This window comes from Typopeltis vanoorti, chromosome 7 (assembly GCF_054136105.1).
Source record: "Typopeltis vanoorti isolate ZY-2024b chromosome 7, IOZ_Tvanoo_1.0, whole genome shotgun sequence".
In the NCBI taxonomy this organism is placed as follows: Eukaryota; Metazoa; Arthropoda; class Arachnida; order Uropygi; family Thelyphonidae; genus Typopeltis; species Typopeltis vanoorti.
This window is the reverse complement of record NC_143555.1, coordinates 6,972,990-6,985,902: the sequence shown is the minus strand read 5'-3', so window position 1 is coordinate 6,985,902 and position 12,913 is coordinate 6,972,990. Positions and strand designations below refer to the sequence as shown.

The 12,913-nt window shown below is 34.1% G+C and overlaps 1 protein-coding gene across 3 annotated transcripts in view; it reads left to right on the top strand.

The window, feature by feature from the left end:
* LOC150104471 (E3 ubiquitin-protein ligase CHFR-like) overlaps positions 1–12,913 on the top strand; it is a 232,383-nt gene that overhangs the window by 160,146 nt on the left and 59,324 nt on the right. For all 3 annotated transcript variants that reach the window (XR_016548572.1, XM_090395650.1, XM_090395651.1), the window contains 2 exons: positions 1,035–1,157; positions 4,800–4,883. Coding sequence is in view for 2 of the 3 variants with exons in the window: in XM_090395650.1 (XP_090251776.1) it covers positions 1,035–1,157; positions 4,800–4,883 (207 nt within the window). In the remaining variant the exon portion in view is untranslated. The remainder of the gene's footprint in view (positions 1–1,034; positions 1,158–4,799; positions 4,884–12,913) is intronic.

Genomic DNA, 12,913 nt, shown 5'->3' with positions numbered 1-12,913 from the left:
TCTTTTGGTTTGTTTTTGATTATCTAAAATAACATTTTTTTGTAAACAAAATCATGTTAAGATATTTAAATATCTTAACATGATTTTTTTATAATATAAATTGGGCAAAGGAGGCATTATTCACTACTAAGGGAACTGAATTTTTGGATTTCTTGAGGGATAGCTGTCTTGAGCAGTATGTGGTTGGAGGAATACAAGGTTCAAGAGCTTTGGATTTGTCTTAGCATCAAAGGATTTCATTATGAGTGATATGTCATACTTGCCTCCAGTTGGTGAGAGTGACCATGTAGTCTTGACTTGAAGGATGAATAGGTATGAAGGGAGAAGGAATTTATGTGAAATTATAAGGCAGGCAACTATCATAAACTTAGAAACCAGCTTGCAGCAGTACAATGGATGAAATTGTTTGAAGGAAGAGAGGTTAGTAGTATGGAGCTACTTAAGAAAAAATTGTTGTCAGCAATGGTAGATTGTATACCTTGGGTGAAGAAGAAGATAAAGCAATTTGGAGTCAAATGGATGACGAGAAATTGCAGATGATAAAGAGATTATGGAAGACATTTAAAGAGAGAGGTGAAGAAAGATAAAGAGATTATGGAAGACATTTAAAGAGAGAGGTGAAACAGTTGAATGAAGAATATAAGGCTCGGACTAGGGAAGTGACTAGTATTGTAAGGAGAAAAATATTAGCATATGAGAAGAGACTGACACTGCAATCCAAGGAGAATCCCAAGGACTCTTTTTGCCGAAGAGAAATTTTTGTTGGGGTAAAAATGATAGTGGACGGATTACCTTGCTGGATGGAGATGGGACTCAGTTTGATGATTTGATGAAATGAGGAAACTCTGTTTCTTCATTTCATTGTTATTCTTTTGTGTACCACACCAAATTTTGTCCTGCTTCATCACACACAACACCAAGTTAAACCACATTTTCTAAGTTTTTTGTAAATTTTGTTAAGCAGTGTAGTCTAATTTGTTATAAATATAATGTGTTATATATATATATATATATATATATATATATCCTTTTAGAAAATCATCTTGATTATAAATGTGTCCCAAATCAGCATCATGTTATTTGCCAGTGTTGTGATGAATACATGCCGAATCGTGAACATGATCAGGTAGCAGGATCTTTAATACCACCTCAAAAGTGTAAGTATCTTAAACTGCTAGGAATTTTTTTTTTTTTTTTTTTAAATTTTAAGTATTATTTTAAGCTGCTACTATAAATTGATTCATAACATCCATAAGTTGCATTTTCCTCCCTCTAGTTGTTTTGGTTATCAGCTTTCATGAGTAAGGTCAATTAAAGGTCAAAAACTAGCTAACTGAGAGGAGATCTGCGCACAGCCTTTTAAGCCAAGAGAACTAACCAGCTTATGACCTAATTTCTGATCCTCACCTTTTTGTTGTGCCTTCTGTCTTTCTGGGTACTGAATAAATAAGATTGGGCTGATAATTTGGGATCTAGCTATTAAAATTGTACTGTATTGACTTAAAAGAAAATGTTGATATACAATATGATATGTTATGTCAACTGGAAGTCCATTGCCTAGTTAAAAAAGCCCTTGCTCCCTCCCCCACTGTTTTAATTAAGGAACTAAGACAGACTGTGAAAAATAGCTACTGGGACAAACTCAAATTCAACATCAGCAGAATTCAAGTAAGGTACTATCTCTGTAAAATAAAAGGCATCAAGAGAAGAGGAAATAGAAATTCATAGGATGCCTTCTGATACTGATTGCCAGTATTTTTGGAATGAAATCATTAAGAGACACGTGAGAGATAGATCTGCCTGAATGCAGTCATATTTTGTGACAGAAGTTTATTATTAGAACAAACAATATTAATTATGTCTTGGTAAAGGCAAATTTTTGACTATCCTGCGATGTGAATCTCTATGGATATATTATTGTTTAAAAGTGGTTTTGTTTTTTCTAAAAGATTTATGTAGTGATGCATAAGTTGCTGAAATGCTTAGTTGTTCTCAGACTACTTCTATAGTTGGTAATAAAAAAAAAAAAACATATGAAAGTGGCCAAAAAATAAAAACCTAGAGAAAACATTGTACAAATAATTTGTTCAGCAGTGTTCAAGTGGTGGTGTTATGAGAGGTGTGGAGTTAAAGTTGCTGAAAGGCTTGCTGTCTACATTGTATTTTAATGCAAACTCATTAAGTATTTTTATTTTTGCAAATGTCTGAAACTGCTTGTTTTTTGACTCTAAATCTCGCACACATGTGCAATAACCACCTTCAAACTTCTCAATCAGTTCTAATTTTTGTGCAACACTCAAGTTAACATGTTTATGCTTTATTTCTTTATCCCATGAGGTCATAATGATAGATGAATATTACGTATTTATTATAAAATACGTAAAACACAAAAACAACCAAAATGTAAACAATAGAATAGAATGAACTGTACCTGAAGACTGACAGTGTTGATCCACACCACTAATCACTCCTCTTCTTTTAATCTCTTCTCTCACCTAGATGACATAACCTGAGTCCAACACCAGATGCATGATAATGCTGACTCACTAACTCAACCTTTAGTGTGCTCTATTCACAAATTAAAAAAAAAAAAAAAAAAAAGGTTCTAATTTTTTTTTAGGACAGAAATTTTTTGTACGTTTAATCCAAAGTCCATTAAATCAAGGGCCTAGCTATTTTAATTTTCAGTATGAAATTAATTTTTATTCTACTCAAACTAAATAGTAATCCCTTCTGTTCACATTTCCTGTATACTCTTGTGTTATGAATTGATTGGTGAAAAGATATAGCTATTACCAAATAATACCACCCACAAAACTTTTCTTCTGTCTTTGGTCTAATGAATTTATACAAATCTTTATGTTGGAACATTGTATTAGTAGAAACTAATGATGTCCTGAACAGAAATTCAGCAGATACTCATTACTAGTGTTGCCTTTTTCTCCAAATTTTCCCCAAAGTATTCATTTCATGCTCTGCTATTTATATCTAAATAGTCAAACTTATATTATCAAAATACAGGAAATAATAATGTCTGACCTTCTACTAAGAATAGTGTGAACTAAATCAATGTAGAAATATTTTCCACACACAAGTAGCAAAATAGTTTATTGCTATGTGCTACATATTAGTATATTATTAGCCTGGTCATGATGTTATGTCACTTGCACACTTGTTTGCTTATGCTTCAGTAAAGGGTAAAAAGAAGAATACAGTTTATTGTGAAACATAATTTAGACCACTACTTTGGTTTCATTTAATAGTTGCAACGAATTGTGTCAATTTTAATCATTTTGTGCATCTATGATTTTATGGTCATAAGGTTTGAGTGGGCCTATTTAACTAATAGACCTATCTCTCTGTTTGAAGTGATTGGCTGGAGTGATTTGAGACAGATTAATTTCAGTTTATACCTTTCCAGATAAATTTACAATTGATTAAATCTGTAATTTACAATTATAGGGTGCTTACATAAAGAAATTAATAATGACATTAACACTGAATAAATCATCAGAAGTAAAAACAAGCCAATTCATATTAACATAGCTGCAGTGCCTATGACATGCCAGCTGTCACTTGGTAGAGTATTTAGACAGTCATAGGAGAAATTGACATCCGATATGTCAAAAGATCTAATAAGAGATTTCCAGATATCATTTAAAATAAGGCCTTGGTTCCTCTCAAGAAAACCCTGTGAATGAATAAAATAAAAAATTGCAAAAATGTTCTTAAATTTAATAAAAATTAGAAAAAAGAAATCCTTAGTCCACTCACAATAGTAATGTATCATAGGTTTTCAAGCTTTTGTGGGTGGGAGTCATTTATAAAATTAATGCACAGATATTTCAGAATCAATAACTCATTCCATCATTGTAGCTATAGATGATAAAATCCATGTTTGCTTTGCAGCAAGAATAGCTCATCTAGCAGTCAGTTGTGCAAGTTATTACTGTTGTAATTCATTCCAAATATTTGCTTTTATATATATATATTTAATATGAAAATGTCAGTATAGTTAATAAGTCAACTATATTGGCATTTCACATTTTGGTGGTTCCCATAGGTGGTACTTAATATACATTGATCGCTGCAGTTATAGATTTGTGGAAAATAGCACTTTTCAAGAATTAAATAACTTGATTAAAGTTATATCACTATATGTAAAATGGTTGACTAAGGAAATATTCTTAATTTCACTACATTCCAATAATTTGCTAAGCTTATTGCTCTAGTTGGATTTGCTAATCATGATGATGTATTTAATAAGTAAGTTATTTTTATTCTCAGTGCTTTTAATATCCATAAATCTAAGGTTTGAGTGAGTCTGTTTAACTAATAGACCTATCTCGCTGTTTGAAGTGATTGGAGACAGATTAATTTCAGATTAAATTTCAGTTAATACCTTTACAGATTAAATTCACAATAAACTAAATCTGTAGTTTTGTCTGCATATTGCTTAGCATTTAATGCTTAAAAAATAATATATTAAACATTTTGGGTTTTATTACTTTTATTTTAATAAACTATTTTAAAAAAACACATATAAACAATTAATGAAGATCAATATTTATTGTTTAATTCTCATTAATTTTTCATACATAGCACTGCTTTTGAAAACTGTTAAAAATATGGTAGCTTGCAACAGTTTTCAAAAAATTACTCTTTTTTTTTTCGTTTGAAAATATAGATTGGTTTCTATATTTTCGTTTGAAAATATAGAAAAATGAAAACATTGGATCAGTGTTTTCATTTTTTGTATGTGTGTGTGTGTCTAACATGTTTCATTTTGTTAACTTTAGGTACATTATGTAAAAGGTTCTTCTGCCACATGTACTGGGGTTGCAAAAGAGTTGGATGTTATGGTTGTTTAAATAAATTTAAAGGTAAGTGTGATTTAATGCTATGAACAATATTGTGTAATTATTTTATTAGATTCACCTCAAATTATTCATGGAATAAATCAATCTGTCAGAGATGAAGTGATATGAAAAATGACAATTAGTGTCATGTTAGTGTTGCTAGTGCGAGGTTGTGAGTTTTGAACTGAGGACATTGCAGGAAGAGTATTATATTAATTATTATTGCATAGGCATCTCCATGGAGTTCTTTTGGACTCCATGCAGCAGAGGTATATAGTTATCATGCAGAGAGAGTTAGAGCAAGCTCATCACAAGAAGCCTGCTCTAACTCTCTCTCTCTCTGCATAATAACTATATACCTCTTCTTGAATATTTATTGACATATCATTCCCAACAAACTCTGACAGCCCATTCCACTCATTCACCATTCTCCAAGCTAAAATTCTGGTCCTGATGCCTTTGCTAACCACATTCTTACTCACTTTCCAGGATGTGACCCATTACTATTTCCATATTCAGATTTCCATAATTGTAGTGATTCGTGCTGAAGTTTCTAGAATAGAAACAGGAATGAAAATAAATTTACTAATGAAACTAAATATTTACAATATGACGTTTCCTGTCTAGCTAGCATTATGAAAGGCACATCGAAGACACACACACTCAATGAATGCTAAAATTAAAAACCTCCAGGACAAGGACATCACCATTCTGTCCAGAAACTTGGAATTTTCAAATTTAGCCTTCAGGGCAGAGTGAATTTTGTCTTCAGGATCTCTGCTTTCAGAACAACAGGCTGTACTTACATCTTTACTACAAAAGCCCTCACTGAACTCCTGAGAAAGAACAACAAATCTCCCTGCCCCCAACCAGACTATATACCGGGTGATTCAAAAGTCACAGAAAAAATAAAAATTCAATAATTCGAAAAGTATAGACAGTAGCACGATGCGGTTTTCACAGAAATGCACAGAAAGACATGGGATTTTTTTAAATAACGAAAAATTTTATTGCCAGAATAGTTACATTTGTCATCGACAGGTGGTGCTGTAGCGGTCCCGGAGCTGCTACCTGTCACTATTTAAACCGTGATGTATGTAAATTTCAGATGTAGTGAATACTGAAGTTAAACTTTCAGCATTTAATGTTTATTACTGAAGTTAAACGTTCTGCCAAGGTGAGGCATGTTATCGTTACGAGATAATCACTTTTAGTTAAGCTGTATTATCAGAACTCCAAATGTGCAAGAGAAGCAAGCTCCATAGTGTAACATTCATACAGGATGGAGCACCTCCGCACATCACAGGTCCTGTCCAGCACCTGCTGCGATCGACATTTGGCGATTACCATGTCCTCAGTCACTCTTTCCCGCACGAATGGCCACCAAGATCTCCAGACCTTACACCTTGTGACTTTTGGTTATAGGGCTACTTGAAGTCACAGGTGTATAGAGGTCGGCCGAAGTCATTGGCCATGTTGAAAGAAGCTATTTGCCATCATGTGCAGGAATTACAGCTGAAACCCTCTTCGATGCTGTGCAGGGTGTCGTGACACGTCTGACATCCATTCTCATGAATGACGGCCGTCACATTGAACATTTGTAATCCTAGCTGTGTTGCAAACTGTGCTGTGCCACCTCACAAACTACTGACACGACCGAAGTGCCACCTGTCGGTGGCAAATGTTACTATTCTGGAAATAAAATTTTTCGTTATTAAAAAACAATCCCATGTCTTTCTGTGCATTTCTGTGAAAACCGCATCACTCTACTGTCTATACTTTTCGAATTATTGAATTTTTACTTTTTCTGTTACTTTTGGATCACCCTGTATATACATTCTATCCCTACTCTACATTAAAGATAGAACAGATTTTTAAGTGGGCTTGCTTCTGAAACAACATGAAATCAGAGCCGTCTACGAACATCTGGACAAAGTCTCCACTTTTCTCAGACAAATTGAGGACTATTGGATCCTCTCTCCTCCTCCTTAGGTGTCTACAGTATCCCATGTTAATGTCTGATTCAGTAATTTGGACAGACATGATGGACAACCAAAAAACAGACTAGTACTTCATGATTTGGATGAAGACCATTTCATTAGGTAGAAAAAAAGCAAAGTACTATATAGATCCCAGTTTAAATCACAGACTGTTCCTGGAAGTGTCTCATTCCTATGGAACCCAGTGAACTATAATAGAACTGTTGGTGTAATCCTGCAGAAATTTTGGCATACTGCTCTATCTGCCCATCATCAGTAATCTGAGATGGACAGATAGAAAACATCACCACAGGGGGGGGGGGGCACTACTGTCTTCCTCCATACAACTATCCTTGCTTTGGAGGTTTTAATCTTCACTGAGTATGTCTTTGAAGTGCCTTTGATAATGCTGACTTGAGCTGGCACAACATCAGGTTGTAAATATTTACTTAGTAAATTATTTATTTTAATTCCTGTTTCTACATAGTTTTTATTCCAGAAACTTCAATGCATACCCATTTTATATCCATTCAGTGCTCATTTACTATTTGTAGTGTTTACAAAAGTTGTGGATTATCCCATTTATGTGGACAGCATCATTTTAGCTTTTCATTGCTTACATTTATGTATAGTGAGAAATGTATACCTAAGATGGCTGAATGAATTCTGTTTATGTTGTCTGTGTGTATGTGTCAGATAAAAGTATATTAAGCAACTATGAATAATTCCAGTTTGCAGCATGCAATCATTTTCTTTTTGTGAAAGATGATTCTAAATCATTCACCACTATATTTGGTGAATGTTTGAAGGCCAAAGCACCATTTAGGTGGAGGAAACTTCAAAATGAGAGAACAAGCCAAGATATGAGATTGGGTTATAAACTGCTTGGATCACAGGATGGCTGACTGACATATCCAAAAGTTTTTTTTTTGGGGGGGGGGGGGGTAGATGAGTCTGTAGGGTTTAAGGTGGCCAGTGGTGTACTCTAGAGTCAGTTGTTATGCACTTTCACATTAATGACATTGGGAGGGATTTGACAGCATGCATACAGCTGTTTACTGTTAATGATACAAATATAGGCAGGTAATCAATGCAACTGATATGCAGCACTTGCAGAATGATATGAATAGATTGGAATTGTGGCCATGTGAAAATTGCTATCAGTTCGGTGTTATTAAATGTAAAGTTATGTGCTTTGATGTTTTGAGATATCCACATTTGTGTATTATATTGTTGGGATTATAATAGAAGAAACTGATCAGGCTAGGGATATTATTTCAATAAGTAGGAAGTTGAAGTTCAGAGATTATATAGCATAAATTGCAAATACAACTCAGAGAATAATTGTAATGTTGAAATGAAAATTGATATATAAGGATGAGGAAGTCATTTTGCATGCTTACAAAGCCTTGATGTGACTTCACCTGGACTATTGTATGACAACCTTATCTCTTGGTTTCTGAGGTGATGCAGTGGAGAGTGTACTTCAAAGGAGATTGTTATAGCTACTGGGACTGTGGAATGTAGATTATGAGAACAGATTGAAATTTTGTGGACTGCAGACTTGCAACTAGGTGAAAGAAGAGTAATATGATAAAGATCTATAAACTTCTGAAAGGATCATTCCAGATGCTAGGAGATGGATGGAATTTTTTATTTTATGGAAGGTTGGGAGAGGACAAGAGGGCATCCATGAAAGTTGAGAATGAATGCATTCAAGAAAGAGGACAAAGCTAGATTTTTCTCTCATAGAATGGGGTGTAATTGTTTGTCTTAGCTTGGAGGTGGTAAAAATAAATAAATTTCATGTGATGATACTGAGTTCCCCCTTTTTAAGAGAGTTCACGGTACCATCTAGTCCCCCCAAATTTTATCCGGGCTCCAGAACCGGTATAGGCTGACGAATCAGACCTATGGCTGGGTCAGTATTCCTGACTGTAATCCGTGTGTATCCTCGGACCAGTTTGCCTGCTTGCGGGATGAAAAACACCAGATAAACTGGGGGAAAAAACCCTGCTGTCCATGCCCAAGACCGGCTAACTTGGCTATGGCTGAGGAAGATCCTTAAGCTCCTCATGTCTTTGACAGGAATCGAACCTAGGATACTGCATATGGTTGCGAAGCACAAAGCCACTAGGCTAACTGCATGGACTTGGAGGTGGTGAGTGCATGTGAATGAATTCAAGAAAGGTATGACAGCTGATGTGGGTGATATGTGACTTTTTTCTTTCAGTGGAGGTCTTTGATAATAATAATGCATTCTACAAATTATTCTAAGTATTTTTACAGGAAGCGCTAGCCAAAATATGGCCACACAATTCGTATTAGTGATCTGTGCTGTAGAGAGGCACTGCAACACATGCTGTGTATTATGTCTGGTATGGTGAGAATCCCCTCCACTCTGCTTATTTACCAGAGTGTACTTCTAGTGAATAAGGTCTGTTCAGCAAATTGAAGGAATGGCAGTAAGGAAGACACTGCTACTTTTTTTTTTTTTTAATGAGATTGGTTTAAAAGAAATTAATTTTGTTTTGGCCTATACCGCAAAATGGATGAATAAAATATACATCTACAGTGCTCATGCCAACCATTATTCACACTATACCTATTCCATCTCTTAAGTACTTTTGTGCCACTCTCGAATAGAAGTTTAGTCTTCACACACTCTCCTTAACCACATTTTTACATAACTTCAAAGGATGATCCTTTATTTTTTCTTTGGCATCAGTCCTATAAAATCCATTTAGTAATGTATGATTTTCTCATTTCCCCCCCCCCCCCTCTCCTCTATTTTTTTTTGTCTATCAGCTAAACTTTGTAAATCACAAATCTTCAGGCTATCCTTATAGGGAACATCAGATCTGTCACCATCTTGGTCACTCACTTTTGAATTCTCTCACTATTTCCCCATTCCTAGGAAACCCAGGCAACCAAATCTGTGCATAGTTATTCAAGTGTGGCCATAATTCTAAAGAGGAATAATAACCTCCTTATCTCTCACTTGTTAATGTTCTTTTGGTTCTTCAACATCCAAGTGATTCTTTGAGCTATTCTGCCAACTTTTGCAATGTGCCCTCTAAGTTTTATTTCCCTCTCACTTCCGAATGATATCTGTAATCATGTTCTTGCAGTCTATTTCCATAGTGTTTTACACACACACACAATATATGGCTTTGTAATATTTTCATCCCAAAGTGTGCATAACTTTTATGCTTTGTCACATTAAACTGACAACCATTATCCTTTCATGCACTGTAATTCTATTTAAATTGTTTTGCAACTTCTCTACATCACTTTTACATCTTGATTTTCACTTTATCGTAAAAAGCAAGTAAATGAATGACTAATGCAACACATACTCTTGATAAAGCCATGAGCCCCCCCCCCCCCCCCCCCCACACAAGAATATCACATTCTTGTCCATTCCTGAATTCTGCCCTTAACCAACATTACTTTTGCTTATCTTAGTCTCAGACAAGAGAATCATAATACAAAAAAAATAATAATAATAAATAAATAAAACAATAAACATAATTAATATAAAAAATATACAGATATAATTATTTACATAAAATTTGATTTTAAAAAACTTCATAAGGGATATGCTTTTTCTCTCACACACAAATTAAGTTTAACTTCAAAAAAAATAAATAAAATAAAAAATAAATTATTTTCAAGCCTGACAAACAAGCAAAATCCTTTGTTAATTCGTTTAAGTCTATAAAATTTAGTTTAAAATGAATAGTGTTGAGCAGCTTTCAGAGGTGAACTATAGACTCAAATGCACAAACATCATTTAAGAAAAAATGAAAGAATTGGAAAACAAAAACCAAACCTTGGAGATTCAGTGGCAAATCCTGAATAAAACATTGATTCACCCAAAGAGGCATGTGGTAAAGTTGTCTGTAAGGATAGAAAAATCAAACTCCATGTGTACTCAGGAAGTTAAAGAGGCAGGAAGGAAAAGAAGAAAGCATAGTTCTTTCTAAGAAGTTTCTTAGCAAGTAAGTCAGCTGGTGCTTTTAGAGAATAGAGAAAAATATAAGAAATCAAAGCACTATGTAAAACTATCTAAACAAAAGTCATGGAAAGACTTTGGCAAGAACATAGAAAATATCAGGAAGGTGGCAAAATATTCTGGAGGCTATTGAAAAAGTTGAGAAATGAAGGAAAAAGAACTGTAAAAGACATCAGAGATGATAAAGGTGACATGAAAATTGTAATAAAGATACTCAGGATGTCTCGAGTAATTACACCTAAACCTCTTTTTATGCAAATTTTTTTTTACATGAATTGGGATATCAAAAAAAAATTTTTTTACTAAATTTTTATTCACTTTTATGCAACCAACCTAAAGTCTAAGTTAGGAAAAAATCCGTAATTCAAGAAAATTCTGAGAATTTTGTAGAATTGCATTCTTGTTTCAATTAAGAAAATTCTAAATTCTTATGAATTTCATTTATTGGGAATTCCCCGAATTACAGTACATAACTGACTGCGCACAAAAAAGCAGTTCTTAGCAGTTTGAATTTGGTGTTTGAGTAGACAACAAAGTTACTGCATTTTTTTGCATTTGCATTTTTTAAGTGAAATAAAAATCATGTTATAAAATTAATAATTTTGCCAAGAAATAATAAATGGTAAGCTGTATGTAATTTTCAAACTTTTATTTCATTAACCGAAGATTTTAATACAGCCCTCACATGATGTTGCCGATAACCAAAAAAAAAAAAAAAAAGGAAAGCCGTTTCCTTGGATATAAAAATTCGAATTTTAGATCTTTTTCAAACTGGGGAAGGTGCGAAGGCTGTCAGTAAGCGTTTTGGAATCCGTGAGTCAACTGTAAGATCTTAAAGAAAAATGAAAAGGCTATTAGAAAAAGCGGTATGTTCTGGTACAAAATCGAGTGTGAAATTATCATCATACACAAGAGATGTTGTTCTAGAAAAGGCCAAAAAAAGCTTTAGTGATGTGGATAGAAGATAATGTACAAAATAGAATGCCAGTTGACAGAAATTCCACCAAGCAATCAGATTGAGATTTTATGAACAGATTAAAAAACTGCAGCCAGATACTTCATCTCAATTGAGGAAAAAATATGAATTTCATTCAAGCAATGGTTGGCTGGCTAAGTTTATTAAAAGACATGCTCTTCATAATATAAAAATTAAAGGTGAAACAGCTGCTAAAGCATTTCCACAAAAACTTGCTAAAATAATTGAAGATGGATGTTACACTCATGAATAAGTTTGGAATATGGATGAAACCGGCCTTTTCTGGAAAAAAACGCCAAACAGAACTTACATATCAAAAATGCAAAAAACTGTTGGTGGGTTCAAAGCAGCAAAGGATCGCATAACACTCCTATTTTGTTTGAACGCTTTAGGAGATCGGATGTTAAGACCACAGCCAATGAAAGGCGTAGATTTTCAAAAATTGCCAGTTCATTGAATGGCCAACAAAAAAGCTTGGGTGACCATTGATGTTTTCGCTGAGTGGTTCCACAAACATTTTGTGCCAGAAGTTAGATGCTGTTTGAATTACAAACGTCTCGAATTTAAAGTGCTTCTGATTCTTGATAATGCACCCGGTCATCCTGCCATAGAACACCCAAATGTGCAATTTTTTTTTCTGCCGCCCAATACCACATCATTGCTACAACCTCTAGATCAGGGTATAATTGCAACTTTTAAAACATATTATGTCAGACGAACATTTCGGTACGTTTCTAACAAGCTAAATGATGATGAAACACTGTCAGTTATGGATGTGTAGAAAAAATTTTCAATTATGGATTGTATTGATCAGGTTCGATTATCGTTATCTGAATTGAGACCAGAAACTATGAATGCATGCTGGAAAGCTATTTGGCCCGCATGTGTTAAAGAGAATGCTCCTGTTCTCTTCGATCATACTGCAGAATTCCCCAACATAATAAGTTTGGCATGTGAAATTGGCGGAGAAGGATTTGATAATCTTACATCGGCAGATATTGAAGAATTTTTAATTGATAAACCTCTTAGCCAAGACGAAATAGTGGAGATTGTTTCTGAGACTCCTGAAAGCTAAGAAGTT